The sequence below is a fragment of the Adiantum capillus-veneris genome, chromosome 21 (assembly GCF_014529385.1).
Source record: "Adiantum capillus-veneris isolate H3 chromosome 21, ASM1452938v2, whole genome shotgun sequence".
NCBI lineage: Eukaryota > Viridiplantae > Streptophyta > Polypodiopsida > Polypodiales > Pteridaceae > Adiantum > Adiantum capillus-veneris.
This window is the reverse complement of record NC_140951.1, coordinates 19,492,326-19,510,148: the sequence shown is the minus strand read 5'-3', so window position 1 is coordinate 19,510,148 and position 17,823 is coordinate 19,492,326. Positions and strand designations below refer to the sequence as shown.

The following is a 17,823-nucleotide window of genomic DNA, read 5'->3' as shown; positions in this document are numbered from 1 at the left end:
GTTAAGACAATCACTAGTAGTGTTCCATTGTACACCAAGGCAAGAGAGATACACCTTGTTTAAATTCTAGCAACAAGGTCCACTAAACTCACTCGTGAGTCTTTCAATTATGTACCTCTTTGATATCAAAACTATTAGATATTTCGGAACTACATTCACAAAGGCAAGAAAAAACCATGCAGATAATAGGATATGTGAGCTAGTAAAGAGGTAGACATCAATGGCCAAGTGTGTGAGGCCTCTCATTAAGCAGTCCTTGATTCAATAAGAGCAAAATCCTGAAAGGTGATTGGTTGAGGGCCTATTTTTTTTAACCTTCTTTTGGAACAAAAATGTCTTTCTAGAGCCATAGGGTAGATGAGCTTGTAAAGAGGCACGCATCAATGGCCAAGCGTGTGAGGCCCCTCATTAAGCACTCCTTGTTCCAATAAGAGCAAAATCATAAAAGGTGATTGATTGAGAGCTTAATTTTTTTTACCTTTTGGAACAAAAATGCTTTTCTAGAGGTAGTTTTCAAAATTTTGAGACTTACACAAATTTCTTAAAAATATCAATATTGGTCTTTAAAAAAGGCCAATATTGATATGTCAATATTGGCCCATATCAATATTGGCCTTTTTTAATATGTCAAATTTTTCTTCATTTGTCAAATTTGCACTAAATGGCAAAATCTCCCCCACCCCCACCCCAAAAAAAAAAAAATTACCTTTTGTTGGTTAGGTGCACTTAAGAGTGGTCGTATAGAGGAGGTGTGTGTGTGTGTGTGTGTGTGTGTGTGTGTGTGTGTGTGTGTGTGTGTGTGTGTGCGCGCGCAAGTGAGAGAGAGAGAGAGAGAGAGAGAGAGAGAGAAAGAGAGAGTGTGTGTGTGTGAAGGCATCGTCATCAATGAAAAAGCAATTTTGGGAGATCATATGAAAGTTTGAAACCTGTGCAAATTAAATACAAAATGTGATTTACAATTTAGTGGCCTTTAACGATGTACAATGTGATTTACAATTTAGTGGCCTTTAACGATGTACAAAGTCGCTTAGTGCTGGCACAATTTGAGACAAGCTGGCAGGCTGAATGTCTAGGGGTTTTATTGTCCTAACTTATTGTCATGATACACCTTGATGATAATTTTTGCAGTGAATTTGCTGCGCCTCCCCAAAGCCAAGCAACCTGCAATTCAAACTTGCCAGCACTGCAAAGCACAGATATTATCAATACAGGACATTCCTCGGCAGGTTCTTCAAGATGTTGTTTTTTATCCCGAGCTTCATCCGCATCATGTGAGCCTGATAATGAGCAGCCTTCTTCGTCTCTTTGCGATTGCAAAACCCGTCTCGTGTTTGCTTGGTCGATAAACCCATTCTCCGATACCTGCACATCAATAGAACAACATCCATACGTTCATGCAACGCAATGTCCCAACCAAACGCAATGAAAATGTCCTTAGCAAATAAATTGTCATGATGAATACCTAGAAACCAGTGAATTGACCAGAGTACCATCATACATATCTGACGGCCGAGGCTTCTGCTTATAGTATTTTAGAAACTCTCGAGCGCCGACTGTTTTGATGCCCTGCTTTCTTCCTGCAGCATGCTTGATAATGAGCTCTTCACCGCTTGCACTCAAAGAGACAAGAGAGGCAGTAAATTCTTCCTCGGAAACAAGCTGTGCATCCTCTTCAGGAAGGTAACTGTTTCACAAAGACCATCCACTCAGCAAGATATCATAGCAGACATGACGATTCGCTAAATTTTAAAACCATTCTATTTCCTCTTTCAAAAATAGATTTAGATTCTTTTGTTTCACGAATGGGCCCTTTAACTATGCTTGCAACAGATATTTTTTCTGGGACTAACAGTAGCTACATACAAATGCATGTACTGCAAGGGGGTGACTCCTTCAGTTCCAATACTGGCTACGTCTAAGAGTAAGGCCTTAGGGCCCACCATAACCGGAGGGCATCGCATGGCAACAGGAAAGACCGACTGGAACAGACTTTAATACAACCGGAATGAATCTATAGCACTCCAAATACTTGAACTGAAAGAGAACTTAACACTTGGGACGAGACAAAATCAGGCAGACTTGCACACTTAAATGCACTGGCACCTACTAACATTTGGACTATTTTTTTTTCTTGAAGTTGAATGTACAACTGCTGATGTGAGTGGCTCACACGGGCCCTTGGCCATCTAAAGCAACTAACTGACTCCCAAAAGCTCGAGGCTTTCAATAACTGGCGCTCAAAAGTCAAAAAGTCAACTGCTTTCAGAAAATGTCACAAAAAGCTCTAGCATCCAACTGCCATGTCAGCGGCCTGCATTTTGCACCGCAAAACACGCCTCCTGTAAGAGTTAGTTTCATGTCCGGTGGTAGCTCCAGTATCTCCCACGAGCAGATTAGGGAGTGTGGGCTGTTTTGTGGCTGTGCCCAGCCGTACTTGAGGTACACGTACCTGTTTACGGCGGTGCACTTCACGATGTTGCTCACCCAGTAGGCTAGCATGAGGCAGGACCCCCGTTCATAGGGTTTCCCGGGGTCAGTCTCGAGTCTTCTGCAGTTCTGCTACTAAATATGTGTGTCAGATCATTTTTTATGAGTTAACATATTTATTAGCATTTATTAGGCCATTTATGGGATCGTGGGGTTTTCCTGCAGGTAGGGCAAATCAGAGATTTGCCAATATATGCGAAACCCCCCCCCCCCCCCCCCCCCCCCCTTCCCCCTTTTTACTTTTGGCATGTGTTATCATTGCAAAGATCCAACGTTTGGGCACACTCTCAGTGTGTGGCTACTTTCTCTTTATAGCATTTTCTCTCTTCACCATCGATCTCTCTCCCTGGCATTTTTCATCAGCCGCGCACGAAGCTTTGGTTGTTCGATTCGTTGGTCACCCCGGCATTGTTGTATGGATCCATGGTGTGGGGGCCTAGCCTCAGTACAGAGGAGTGGAGGCGTATGGAGAGACCACTAGTTACGATGATTGCACAGATGATCCGGTGCAAGGCATCAATACCACATGCTATTGTCAGAGCTGAGATGGAAACATCCTCCATAGTGACAGAGGCCATATTTCAGAGTGTGACAGGCCTACATCGCATATGGGAGCTCCCCCCAGAGAGATATTCGAGATTGGCACTAGATTCCTCCAGACAGTTAGCAGAAGATAGGGTTCATGATTGTTGGTATGCACAGATGCAGACATGGTTTGGGAGACATGGACTACAGATGGATGCGCTTCCACCCTTCCAGTATAGCTTGGACTGCCCGCACCTCCAGCTTACGCGCACTGAGCGCAACCGGGTGATCAGATCAGATATTGTGCAGCTGGAGACAAAAAGGACCTGGCAACGACCTCCAAAGCCATTAGGCACGAAGATGGCCCATTACAGGGACCACTTCTTGCATGTTTCGTTGGAGGGTTTTGTGATTCGGCCAGCATACATGGATATACATCTCTCACATGGGTTGCGCAGTGCCATTGGACAGATTCGTACCTCCTCCCATCAACTACGCATCGAGACAGGCAGATACATGCAGATGGCCCGGACAGATAGGACATGTCAGCTATGCCACCAAGAGGTGGAATCTGAGGAGCATTACATTTGCCGCTGCACAGTCTATTACGAGATCAGGGGGAGATACCATTGCCTTTTCAGAGAGGGCTTTGGACCATTACGACGGGTGATGGATTATGAGGACCAGAGATGCCTCAGACTCTTTTTACTAGAGCTGAGGAGGCACAGGGACAAACTATTACAAGACAGTTCTCCACCAACAGATCGACAACGCACTATGCGTAACTTCTTCAGTAGAGAGGGAGAGGACCTTGGCACGCAGACTCCATCTATGGATACAACCACAACCCCCAGGACCACGTCCATCGAGGCCTAGAGCAGTCCGTCTTGATCAGGCCACTGCACAGGGTCGTACTCGCCGTCCTCGACCACCCGGGCCTCGACCCGGACCCCACCATTTGCACCAAATCAGAGGCATCATCGCTCGACATCGGAGACGAGTGCCACCTTTCAGCGGCCTCTCTATACTGGATCTACCCATCTGGGATATCCTGGGATAGAGGACAGGGAGATAGAAGTTGATGGTCAGATTTGGATGGGATCAGTCATGTATTTGTACATATTCTCAGTTTTAGCTTAGTTTTAGCTTTGTAGACTCAAACATCACTATGATGTTGAGTAGATCTTTTTTCTGTTTCAGTAGACGAGAGATGTATTACCAGATGTATAGTTTCTTGTCTCATGGGCCATTTTGGCCCTTTCAAGACGTTAATATCTCTCTCTCTCTCTCTCTCTCTCTCTCTCTCTCTCTCTCTCTCTCTCTCTCTCTCTCTCTCTCTCTCTCTCTCTCTCTCTCTCTCTCTCTCTCTCATCGACCGAGCATTGGAGCTACAGAGATACAGACGACCGCGACTGAGGAGAGGATCTACACAGCATCGACGGAGACTACAACAGAAGATTCGAGCCATACTCTCTCGACATCCAGAGTGCAGATGAGGATGGATCCTCACCATTTCTTCCATCTTTGTTTCACACACTGTTACATCCAGTTTACCGGGTACCTATTGTATCAGCTGCTACACCCACGTAGTTTTAGATTGTAGTAGTAGTAGTAGTATTTTGTTCCACTTCTAGTTCTTTTCTAGTTCTTTTGTACCCAGACATGGTATTAGATTCACTATTTTGTAACTGATTGGTCTCATAGGTCATTTTGGCCTTTTGAAGACGTTAATATAACATTTCATTTCATTTCATTTCTCTCTCTCTCTCTCTCTCTCTCTCTCTCTCTCTCTCTCTCTCTCTCTCTCTCTCTCTCTCTCTCTCTCTCTCTCTCTCTCTCTCTCTCTCTCTCTCTCTCTCTCTCTCTCTCTCTCTCTCTCTCTCTCCGCCATATGCACACCTTCTCAGTGTGGCATCGCCTACAATGAGGTCCCGTGCCCGTTTGGTGGGCAATACGTGCTAGAAGCTTGATAACAAGGAGAACCATCGGGATGGATCCAAGATCTATTGGCTGCCTAGTACGGAGAGGTGGTTTGCTAGCAGTTGCAGACAAAAGTTAATCACCCGATTCACCCTTTTCCGTTGCACCTTTGACATGGTATCAGAGCCACGGCATGCTCTTGAATCGGATTAGTGATATGTGCGAGTTTTTCGTGCTCATTTTTCGCGACGAAAAGAGACAGTTTGCTGTTTTTTATGCATTTTTCAATCTTTTGGGGCTGATTTTGGCTATAGTGAGCAGATTTGTAAGGTGCAGCGGGTTGAATGTTTGCGCTTTGCTCAAGATGAGTGCTCCGAACTGTGCTCAAGGTTCCTTTTGTTCTTATGGAAGGTAGAGCCTTCCGTTCTTAGTGAGATAATGCTATGATCACAAACAAAGTTCATGGACACTGTGCGTGCAAGTGTATGAGACTGAGAGATAGAGAGAGAAGAGAGATACGACACCAGAGACGTTGTAAAACCCTCCTCCGAAGGCCCCACTCTCGTCGACGAGAGTGGTCTACATATGATTGCACAATCTGGTCCAAATGGTATGCATGAGACTGATGCAAGTCTAGGCTATGTCGACGATGACGACGGTGATGGCGACGATGCGACGACGACGCCTGAAAACGCAGATGCTGAAATCTGCGTTTTCCGGGCTGAAACTGTAAACCTTGGGGAAACTGACCGTGCGGCGAGGAATTGCTGCGGGAAGGTGAGATCTGCGAGGTTCGGGACTTGATCTGCGGTGTCTAAGTGCTGAAAACTGAAAACGCTGATGATTCTTGAGTTTCCGTCGCGGAGAATGTGCAAAACGCTAGGGTGTGAAGCAGATGCAAAAACGCTAGGGCTGAAAATCTGTACTTCTGCAAAAACGCTAGGCTTCTGCTGGGTCTTGCTGTCGCCGGGTTGGTCTGCAATGCAAAACGCTGGGGCTAATCTACAATGGAGAAAAACGCTGGCTGTCCTTGGCTGAAAACGCTAAGTCTCCTGCCCGGGGGGGGGGGGATCTTGCTGAGAAGTTGCCTGTTGAGCAAGGTGCTCCTGCTGCCTCTTCTGCCAATTAGTGCTAACTTTGGTTTGCTTATATATTTTCTTACCCAAATTGCCCTACCTACTTTTGTTGGAAAGTCACTTAAATTAATAAGTGAAAAATGCCAAAAATAGGTAAAATAGGCTAAATGCACTGGAAAATTCCCATGATGGAATCTGATGGATTCTGATGGGTATACTGATGATCATGCTGTGTGCAGCCAGAGGATATGCATCTACACTAAGTGACTGGGCATGCACGGTCTACGAATAGACTCACAAAAGTGCCCGATCACTTCTAAATCTAGATTGACTGGACTGACTGAACCTTGATCATGTTGTAGCTTGTCCACGGGCACATAGGGTTGGATGTGTCACGTGACAAGATTTGTAGATTTTCTCTTCTACCTCAACCTAGCCTTATCACATGCCTAAGTTCTCCAACACCATGGAGAAGACTGATGATTCTGAAACAAGTTCAGCTCGTGATGACGAAGTACATGAAGAAGAGACCAGCGGTGGTGAACCCGCCATCACAACGAGGAATGGGGAGATTGGTCCCAATTTTACTCCGGTGTAGGTGATCAACCAATCAAGATATCTACCCTCCCTACCTTTCCCTCGGATCGGCAGAAGATGAGCCTAATAAAAAATAAAAAGATCTAAGCTCCACATCCCCCGATTTAAGCAAAGCCCCAAGTCATCAACCCTTTTATTTAAGACTAAGCGATGTAGGCGGCCTAATCTTATATCGTCGCGTGATCAAGAAGTGATTACCGGTGATCGAAAGACTTCTTGCTTTACCGCAAGAAAGCGGTGATGAGAGTTACGTAGAGAATTTCGCCATGAAGTTGATGTAGAGCGCGTACATCGTGAAAAGAGAAGAGAATATAGTAAGCAAGTAAAGAGACATGATTCTTCTTCTTCCCACGAACGGATTCTTATGAAGATGGTGATGGAGAGCTTGCACACTCCATATAGTACGTACATAGAGTTTCATTGTAATCTATACAGCTAACGGCACTGAAAACTTAGTAATGCTCCTTTTATAACTCACCGGCAGGCTAGAGTGTTGCCCAAGGCAAAACTTGGCACCCCCTCTTTTGCCAAGAATAGCCTCTACTTTTTGGATTTTTAGCTAAAAACATAGCATAGCTTTTGGAAGTCAACACTAGCCAAAACCATTTAATTTTTCTTGTAGAAATTAACTCCGTAAACAACGTTTAGGAGACTAATGAGACCGTGAGTAAACTAAACTACAAATGTCACGTGATACATCCAACCCTAGGTGTCCGTGGACAAGCTACAGCATGACCAAGGTTCAGTTCAGTCAAGTCAATCTAGGACACTGTTGTGAGTCTGTTCGCAGACCGTGCATGTCCAGACACTTAGATTCAATGCATATCCTCTGGTTGAACAAAGCATGATCATTAGATTTCCATCAGAACCCATCAGGAGCATTTTTACAGTGCATAGACCTATTTTCCCTATTTTTGACATTTTTCACTTATTATTTTTAAGTGACTTTTGTTGGGAACTAGGTAGGGCAATTTTGCTAAGTTTGTATATAAGAAACCTAGCGCTAGCACTTTCTGGCAAAAGAGGCAGCAGGAGCACCTTACTCAATAGGCAACTTCTCAGCAAGACCGACCCCCGCGACAACGGCCTCACGCCATCTTGAGTGAATCTCATCAATCGGGCAATCCTTCAGGTGTTTCGCAAATCTCAGGTCTCTGGAGTACTTGATTAGTCTTTTCACACACGTGTCAACCTGCAATTGGCGCATGTACTCCGCTCTACCAAACTTCCCCACCGAAAATTTGCCCAATTCTTCATTCTTTTCTTCAATTCCCACGCACGCTTTCAACTTTTCTTTGCCTTCCCGCTGAGAGGTGTTATCTCTGTCGAATTCTTCGTGAGAACCCATATGTACTCTTGGGTTCTTTATGGCTTATGCCCTTTAAGATAGAGCGATGAAGACGGGAGCGTGCCCAATGCGCGATGGACGAAGGGTGGGAGTGGCTAATAAGTCCAGGGTCGGGACACAGATTCTTTCACAAAACTCTTGTTTGCTCTGTCAGATTCTCCTCCAGAACCTCTGTGTGCTACAGAAGGGATCGGATCCTCCGTAGAAGAAGAATCTTTCTGAGCTCTGATACCACTGTTACATGCATGGACACTCCAAGCGAGAAATAAATAGCAACACACGAGCAGAAACTTCAAAATCATTGAACTTAGAGAGAGAGAGAGAGAGAGAGAGAGAGAGAGTCGACACGACATGGCGGAGTTCTGCGCCAAGAAGCACTGGCCCCAAAGACTGGCGCCCCTTTCAGTGTTTCTTTATTATTGATCACATCAAGGTACAACTCCGAGGGTCCTCTGCTCTCAGACTCTTCGTCCAAATGCGATACAAAGTGAGGGCCTAGGGGCTCTTTTAAACTTACAAGGGATGCCCAAAAAGCAGAGCCCCAAAAGCGTCAGGTTCAAAAGCACAGTACCCCAAAAGCTAGCGTTGAAGGCTACAAAAGCTGCCAGCGTAATTTACAAAAATCCGTACAGTCCTACCACGTCAACACAACAGCGTTAAAACGGGAACTCTGTACAATCTTGCCACGTCAACAGTCTGTACAATCTGCCATGTCAGCATGTCAACGCATTTTACGGAAATCTCGTTCAGGGCAAGCTTTTGTCTTTTAGGGTTTCGAGCCCCCACGGCCGGTGCTTCATAAGTTCTTCAAGTTAGTCTGTTCAGTTTCTCTCGTCCACTCTTCCATTTCTCTTCTAGTTGGTCATGCCACGTCATAAACGCGTCATCATTTTTTGGTCCTAGAAGTAATCCCCTTCAATTGGCCACTTGCGGCCGCTTAAAAACAGGTCATTTTTTAGTTGGCAGGCCACATCATCACTTTGTACATTAAAGGCAGTATCAGACAAAAAAATGGATGGAACAACGACTCTCAAAAAGTAGAAACAAATTCTCATGTCGAAATGTGGCAGCCATTAGCCTCCCTTGTGAAATTATACAGCAACAGGTACCTCTGTTATGCGGACTTGGAAATCAAAGTAACCTGCCATGTCACATGAAACTCAATACTACATGATCATGGACAAAAATCCAGCAAGCAGGAAAACATTGTTGCAAGCTAATTGAGAAGATTAGCATGCAGGTGTCCTAAGTGAATGGGAAAATGTAAATGAGAAAAGAAAAACAAGCGCACACTCAGAATCTTTTTTTCAAATGTTTAACTGCACTGCCCTGTGATCTACTTCAATGATTTCATTTTTAGGCACCTGCTTGTGAAGTCGTAAAAATTATCCAGACCTTCTTCCTGATCCTCATCTCCATAACGCAACTTACAATGACTTTTGGATATCATGTGCTTTCTAACTGCCTCCAAGCTCGAGAATTGTTTGCCATGACCTTCACAATAAAGGCACATGAAGTCCTTTGTCACCTATACGTGGAAGTCAGTGTAAGAGGCAGCAAGCGCATTTCACAAATACTTGAAAATGCCTTGGCATTGTAAATGCATCATACAGAGTCAGAAATGAAAACCTTCATGCCAAGATAGCTCAGCAACCCTTGAGGATCACTGAGATATTCTGCATCCGGAAGGAAGAAACCATGTTGTTGATGCATATGCTGTACACAACCGCCTATAGATCCATCTGGAATCGAATCACAGAAAAAACACTGAGTGGCATTCCAATAATCCAGATCCTCATGATTAGATATTCCAGCTTCCACTCTTTGCCCTTGGTCTATGCCATCTAATTCATCACTGTTAAGGCTTAGTACATCGTCATCGTCATTAACCTCCTCCCATTCATCACTGCTATTCACATTACAATCACTATATGGAGCACTTGTCAGTCCTTCATCGCTGTTCTCCACAACCCCGTGTGGAACGGGCTTAGTAACTGTGATTGGACCAGAAGAGGATTTTGACCAAATTGATGCTTTCTGAATATGCAGTTTGGAACGAAGATGTTGGGCATGAGCTTTACTGCTTCGATACTCTTTATGGCAAACAGAACATGTATACACCAAATTTTCTGCTCCTAATCTTCCCCTCTCTGCTGCCAAGGTTTCAAGTCTCAAGATGAACAAAGCTTCGGAAACACCAGGTGCTCCAGCTAGCTGCAATCGCACAAGCATGTGGTCAAAAGGCAAGTTCAGAAACTGTAATTTCTTTTAGCACTTGTGCCTGTGCATAAAGACACATTACTATTTTTTACAACCTTAATGTGTGCATATATTTCTGATGTACTAACAGTCACAATCATATCTCTTTCTTCTATAAGCTTCATTGTCTTTTGACAGACTGAACTATCTGCTGATGTTTCATGCATGTAAGCACAAAGTAAGGCGAAATATAGTAGACTCCATGGCCCCTGAAATTTTAATATCACTCTTTTTTCTCACATCCATCACACACTGCAACCATACACAGGCAATACAAATTTCGCTGCAGCACAAACTGAAAGCAATCACAATTTCAAGAAACACTGCAGGCTGTGAAGGAACGTAATGTCCAGCTGGAGTTCAAGGCCTTCAAGCAAGTGCATAGCTTCGAAAACATAAACTCACATTCACTTTACAACTGACCATCCAACCTTAATTTTTAATTTTATCAAAAATACCTTTGTTTCAACATGCAAGTTCCAACTGTAAATTTGTGAAGGTGGATCCCATTTGCTAAGGTGGAGGTGCATAAAGACAAAATGTCTTGCAAATGCGATTGGCAGAAAAAGTCAAAATGGTTTGAATGCAAAGTAAACCACCCATGCTTTGTAAACAATTTGCCACTACTTGCAACACTTTATTCATCAACTAATGCTTGGTGGACCACATGTTGTGTGGTTGTTGTCACGTGCACATGGCTGTGTCCCACGTGGACATGCTTCAATCGACTTCCAAAGCCAATTATGTACCTATCCCTAGATAGGAGTACCTAGAATCTTGGGAGGATTAGTACCGGCAATCTTGTGAGCCTGTTCGCAGGACTTGCATGTCCGGGCGAGTCCATTAGATTAGGCTTTCTAGTTTTGGAACCCTCTTGCATATATGGCTTGTACATGCGTTTTGACAGATCAGAGATGTTCTTACACTTCAGTGGACATCTGATACAACGTGCATGTAGGTGTCAGTCCAGTTTGTTCATCAAATGGGTCACAAAATAGTGAGTTATCGTCGGAAACTCCCATGTACGCACATTTGCACATTTTCTCAACCTTCACAATTTTTTGAACCTGCTACCTGAAAAAGTCAATATAAAAGGAGTAGCAAACCTAGTGTTTGGGAGCACCAGAATTCAGCCCAGCGTTTTGCACCAGCAAGCCCTGGTGTTTTGTGCTCCAAGTCGCAGATCAGCCTACCGTTTTCAGTTTTCAGCCCTTCCTCTCGCCGGAAACGCTCGGATCTACTAACGCTAGCCTCTCCATTGCAGCCCAATACTTTGGCAACCCATTGAGCCTCTTCTTGGCCATTCCCTCGCCGCATCGAGTGCTCCCATTGCTGTCCATCATCGGCATCATCATCATCCCCTACTTTACGTGACCGATCGGCTGAGACAAGCTCACATCAAATCCAATTGGGCCTCGTGGCTAGCCTTGGTGTCCTCTTTTGGGTGGGGAAGCATGTTCGACCCCTCTCTGCACTTGTCGCCAAAAAGGTCATGGATTGGGGGAGTGTCCGGGTTTATGGTACCGCCCATGTCATGGCGGGTCCGGAAATTGACGTCTTTTTTTTCGTTCAACCAAGATTTGCCACGGCGGATGTGCCCATATACCTCAACTGCTTGCCACAGCCATCTGAACCCAGCCTTAGCACGAATAATGATCCCTTTTATTTCCTTGGAGAGACAGAGAGAGAGAGAGAGAGAGAGAGAGAGAGACCCGATGGGGTCCCAACCAACCCTCTCAAGGGCCCCCACACCGTTGCTAATGTGGTATTTGCTTTTGATTGCGTAAATGGAATGTACACACATACAATACCTCAATGCAAGCTCTATTGACTCGATAGGGAATGTCACCGCGGTAACTCTTCAAGATGAAGCACCTCCGGGCTGATTTGATGCACCTTTGGATTTGTCTACATGAGGGGTTGTTGATGGCCACCAAGGGGCAGATCTCTCATCTCGGGCTGATTTGCGCTCCCGATTGAGAGGAAACAAGTGCTGAAAGATTATAAACTTTGAGCTCCTCCGTGGGCAGTGTGAACTAGACGAGAGTAGGAAGGGTGAAAGGCTGCTTGGGCTCGCCAGCAGTCTAAACGTGCCCTAAGTAGCACACATTCAAGCAAGAAAAGAGGGAAGGATTTGTGGAAGTGTAAAGTCTTCACCATTTCAATTCCGCTACACCTGACATTGGTATTAGAGCTTTGTGATTTTTCCCTAATCCACTGATCTTGAAAAAAAAATTATACCTTCATGAGTTAGAAAAAGTCTGAACTCACGAATTATAAGAGGGAATAAAGCACTCATAGAACTATAAAAGCAAGGGACACAAGAAAAGAAAAGAAAAACAAAAACAAACAAACTAACTAACTAACTAAATCACTTTGTTTGCTACGAAAAAGAACTAAATAAAACAAAACATTATTAACTTAAAAATGTTTTTAGAAAAGGCATGTGTAAAATAAGTTGACGCAACTTACTTACTTAAAACAAGTACTCAACTTTAAGCAAAATAGAATAAGACATCTTAAAAAATTAATCCTAGAAATCAAACTTCACACAACAACTTCTAACGGAACACATTCTTAAGTCCTCAGGTAAGCTAAATACGAAATTGAAAAATGAATACCACTACAAACCTACGAAGAGCAAAGAACCAAACTTGACAATATGTGATCTCAACTTCGCTGCTTGTCCAAACAGGAAGAATAAGATTATCACCTTTATCATGCATAGCTTGGACAACAGCTATGACATCCCAACTCACGTCGTCAGTGCCCAAGAGTAGGTGCAGGTTTATATAGAGGTAATTCATGCTTTGAACGTACTCTACAAAACCAACGAGCTGAGTTTCTATCACCCTCCGGAGGTGATGGGCATACTCAGCAATGATAAAGGCTAGCATTTGTCAAGCTAAAGTTAAAATACTGAAGCGTTAAAGATCAAAACAACAACATAAGGTGTTATTCAGTCAAACAATAAGTGGGCTTTTTAGCTCCCCACTTCTATTGAATTTACCATTGATTATCTTGAACATTCCAAAGGAAGAAACATTAAAAATAAACTTACTACGATGCAAAAATGAAAGAACGTTTTTCATGATTCTTTTGAATGAGTATCCTTTTTCAACTAGTAAAGAAATAAGTTGGTAAGATTGAACAACAAAAGCAGATTTACTAGAACAAAGACGAGAAAATCTAAATAATTGAGAGCAAATGACACCGTACTTAGCTAAAAGAGAAATGTTCGAAGAAATGTGAGGCATACGGATGATATTTAGATTGGCATATTCTGGTTCAAGGTGCTTATCATAGATATCTACTTCTAAACCCAAGGGAGTCTGAAAACTCTTAAGGTCTAAAAAGGCACAACAATCACTATTTGTGGTACAGTTGAGTTCACAAAACGCCTTGGGATAAATTCCTCCACCTACAGAACTCGAATTCAAGTACATAAAATCTTGAAAAGAAGGAACGTCAGGGACAAAAAGATCATCTACAAAGCGTCTTACATTGCATAACTTGTGCAAAAATATTGGGCAAGTGTTAGCAAGGACGGATACACTTTTTGGGACACATTGTGTCAGCAGCAGGAGTGCAAATGGACCCGGCCAAGATAGAGACTATCCGTGATTGGCCCGATTTAAGGAATGTCCATGAAGTTAGAAGCTTCTTGGGACTGTGTTCGTACTACAGGCGGTTCATACAAAAGTTTGCAGAGGTTGCTTCCCCTTTGCATACCTTGACACAGAAAGGAGTACCTTTTTCGTGGAGACCCACAAAGGTGACTGCCTTTCGGACATTGAAAGAGAAATTGACTACGGGACCTGTTTTGACTTTGCCGGACTTGCAGAAGTCATTTGAAGTATATTGTGATGCTTGTGGTCGTAGTCTGGGTGCGGTCTTGATGCAAGAAGGCCATGTCGTAGCTTATGAGAGCCGATTGTTCTCTAGGCCGGAGATGACGGCACAGATATATGAGAAAGAGATTTTGGCAGTTATCCATGCTCTTACTCAGTGGCTGCACTACCTACTCGGAGCGGATTTTACTGTCTTTACAGACCATCAGAGTTTGCGCTACTTCTTGTCACACAAGCAGCTTTCGGAAAAGCAGATGCGGTGGGCGAACATCTTGTCACAGTTCCACTTCCAGATTGTCCATGTGCAGGGACAGAAGAATGTGGTGGCAGATGCTTTGTCTCGGAAACCGTTGGTTCTGGCTATTTCCACGATACATCATAGGAGCTTCGAGGATATGGTCGATCAGTATGCCACAGATACAGATTTTGCAAATATTTTCACACGGATACGGGATGGGGAGACAGTAGCTCGATACTCCCTTCGGGAAGGCTACTTGATGCGAAAGACTATGTTGTGCGTTACACAGCCATTGAGGGAAAAGGTTACAACTGAATACCATTGTCCACCTTTTATGGGTCACCGCGGCATTGCTACCACCATGAAAGGGGTAGAGAGATACTTCTTTGGGCCGAGACTCAAAAAGGATGTGGAAGAGTTTGTGCGCAGTTGCTTGGTATGCCAGAAGGTCAAGTCTGACAGGCATAAGGCACAGGGATTGTTACAGCCTTTACCCATACCCACCCGCCCCTGGAAAAGTATTGAAATGGATTTCATTTTTGATCTCCCGAGAACACAGAATGATCACGATGATTTTCCGATTACATGGCAGTCTGAGACGATTGTCTCCGACAGAGACGCCAGATTTATGAGTTTGTTTTGGAAGGCAATTTGGGAGAACATTGGCACGCGGTTGCAGTTCTCGTCATCGTTCCACTTGCAGACTGACGGGCAATTTGAGATTGCCAATTCAGTGATTTTAGAATTGTTGAAGTCTTGTATCTCGGATCAGAAGACTCAATGGGAAAAGAACTTACCCTTGGTGGAATTTGCCTACAGTAACACGATACACTCTTCGACGGGGAAGACGCCATGTGAGATTGTTGAAAGTGCTGCGAAGGTTCCATCCTTCCTGAGCACGAAAGATTAGATTTTTGAAGCGGATGAATATTCGCGAGATTTGGATACGGCTACTGCCAAGGTTCGCGAGACTTTGCAAGAGTCTCAAGAATGACAAAAAAAGGCAACGGATCGCCATCGTCGCGACTTGAAATTGAAGGAGGATGATTGGGTGCGGGTGCTCTTACTTTTGAGAAGGCACACCTACGAAAGAAAAAGGGAAAGGAGAGGCTTTTTCCATAGCTTAGTATGCGATACTACGGACCTTTCCAAATAACTGAAAAGATAAATGATGTCTTTTTCCGATTGAAACTGCCGGATACTTGGAGGATTCATAATGCATTGCATGTGAGTCTCTTGAAACCTGTTAAGGGTGATGTGCCTGATGATGGGGAGCCTGATGAGCAACCCGAAGTGGAAGAAAACGAGGAGATCCTTGTTCCTGAACAGATTTGGGGACATAACAATACGAAGAAAGGTAAAGTCCGAAGGCGGTTCTTGGTTAAGTTCAAGAATTTTCCTGCATTTGATGCGAAGTGGATGGAGAAGGAGGACCTAGCAGATACTCCTCGGATTGTGAAACTTTACCTCGATGTTTTGGTTTAGCATAGTCTACTCCAAACGGAACCCAGAATTCAGCTTGGCCGGAGATCTGGTGCAATGGGACGCACAAGAGGAGAGTCACTCCGCTCCCTTGTCAACAGATGCCTTGATTTTGATACTAAAGTCACTGATGTATCTTTGAGCTTCAGGGATACTGAGAGCTGACACTTTATGAAATGGAATTCCTGATAATGATACGGATTTGTTCTTGACTTCTTGTGAGTGCACGAACTAATAGCCGAAATGACTGCAGCATTTTGGTCTACTTGATCTCGAATAGACATGGTTGCAATAGGGGTTAGTCAATCGGACATTGATGAGATCCCGATTGGACCTAGATGTGATTGCTAGCTACATTGCCGATAAATCATGGTCTAAGATCCGAATGAATGTTGAATGTCATGTGATGTCTTGTGATGTCGTGTGATGTGACTGTCGATTTTGTACATGTGCTAGATGTGTACGTAGGTACTAACAGTCAGTGTCTACTAAGACGGTTTATGGCTTTTGTCGGTTTTGCAAGCGTAATCGCGGTCGATTACAATGCTTTCAAGAGGGGGGTATGTCACAAAGTGATGACGTGGCAGACAACAGAAACCCTAATTTTTGCTAGAAACCCTAAAATTCCTACAAACCCTAATTTTTGGAAACCGCGGAGGTGTTATTAAAAAATAAAAATAAATAAAAATAATAAAAAAATTGGAAAATTTTAAGCGACGCAAATCTTTGCTTTTTCCTATGATTTGGGAGAAAGAGAGAGAAAAAGAGAGCTTGCTTTTTTATTGGCTCTCATTGAGAGAGAGAGAATCTGCTTTTGCTTTTAAGCTTTTGGGGCTCTGCTTTTGGGCATCCCTTGTAACCTTTAAATTAGTGGTGAGGGCCTCACTTCTCAGAGCATCTGGACGCAGAGTCTGAGAGTGAAACCCTAGCCACTCTCTTGTACTTTGCTTTGATTAATATAAAAAGAAATACCGAAAGGGGCGCCAGTCTTTGAGGCCAATATCTCTAGGCACGGAACTCCGCCGGGCCAATGCAAATCTATTGTGATCTGTGAATTGTTTTGAAGTGGTTATTTGGTGCTGTCGCGGTTGATTCTTGACTTGGAGTGTCTAAGTTTGTTACATCACATAAAAAGAACATGTCCTAAGCTTGAATCGAATGAATCTAAAGAACCCATAGCACCCACTACATCTGTCAATGCAATGAATGATAACACGAGTGTGCCCCAAGTTTCTCAGGACCCTCCCATTGATGATTCTCATTAAATGTTATGGTCGTACCTCGGGGCACCGTTTTGTCATATTGTTTGACCCAGGTAGTATGCATGATGTGATCAGTTCCTCTCTTGTTGAGAGAGTCTGCCTCGAAGTTAGTCCGAGATCTCCTATCGAGGTCTCTGGCTTTCGTCCCGGTATGGACGGTCTCATCACGGAGGAGTGCCTTGATGTGTTGTTTGCAATTCAACAGACTGCCTTCACTAGAAGATTTGTTGTTTCTCCTCTCTCAGGATGTGATATGATTTTGGGCATTCGATGGTTTCGTGAGACAAACACTCTAATTGATTTTGAGGCTAACACTTTAACTCTCAATGCCAAAAGTGATTCTCCTACTATCTTTCATGGAGTGGACATTGCTCCTTCTCCATCTCTCAATATGCAGGACAAGGTTGAAAGGATTCGGGGATAAGGAGATTCTGTCAGTCTCTCTTTCTCCACAACATGACACACACGATTTGCATGATTATGAGAAGCATGATGATTTGAAGTATAATGATTTGCAGGATGATTTAAATGACAATGACAAGCATGATGATTTGCATGATCAAGATGTGATTTCTCACAAGCATGATGAGTTGCATGAAGAAGATGTGATTGTTCACAAGGATGAGGTGTTAGTAGATGCTTTTTCTAGCGAAGCTAACCTCGTTGCAGATTCGATCAATCACGAAGGATCGATCTTGGCTCTCGAGCCTTGGTCCAAAGAACCCTCACAGGAAGTATTGTGTGTTCGCATGATTGATACGCACGCATTGTTCGGATG

The 17,823-nt window shown here is 43.8% G+C and overlaps 1 protein-coding gene across 2 annotated transcripts in view; it reads right to left on the bottom strand.

Moving 5' to 3' along the window:
- Positions 1-914: 914 nt before the first annotated feature.
- Positions 915-17,823, bottom strand: part of LOC147430621 (cytoplasmic 60S subunit biogenesis factor REI1 homolog 1-like) — a 60,050-nt gene continuing 43,141 nt past the window's right edge. The window contains exons 2-5 of one of the 2 annotated variants that reach the window (XM_086493213.1): positions 9,583-10,167; positions 9,318-9,481; positions 1,463-1,684; positions 915-1,362 (exon numbers count right to left, since the gene is read on the bottom strand). In XM_086493213.1, the coding sequence (XP_086349339.1) occupies positions 1,203-1,362; positions 1,463-1,684; positions 9,318-9,481; positions 9,583-10,167 (1,131 nt within the window). In that variant the 3' untranslated portion in view covers positions 915-1,202. Of the gene's footprint in view, positions 1,363-1,462; positions 1,685-9,317; positions 9,482-9,582; positions 10,186-17,823 lie in introns of those variants that run through there. The other variant, XM_086493214.1, reaches the window with a different exon arrangement.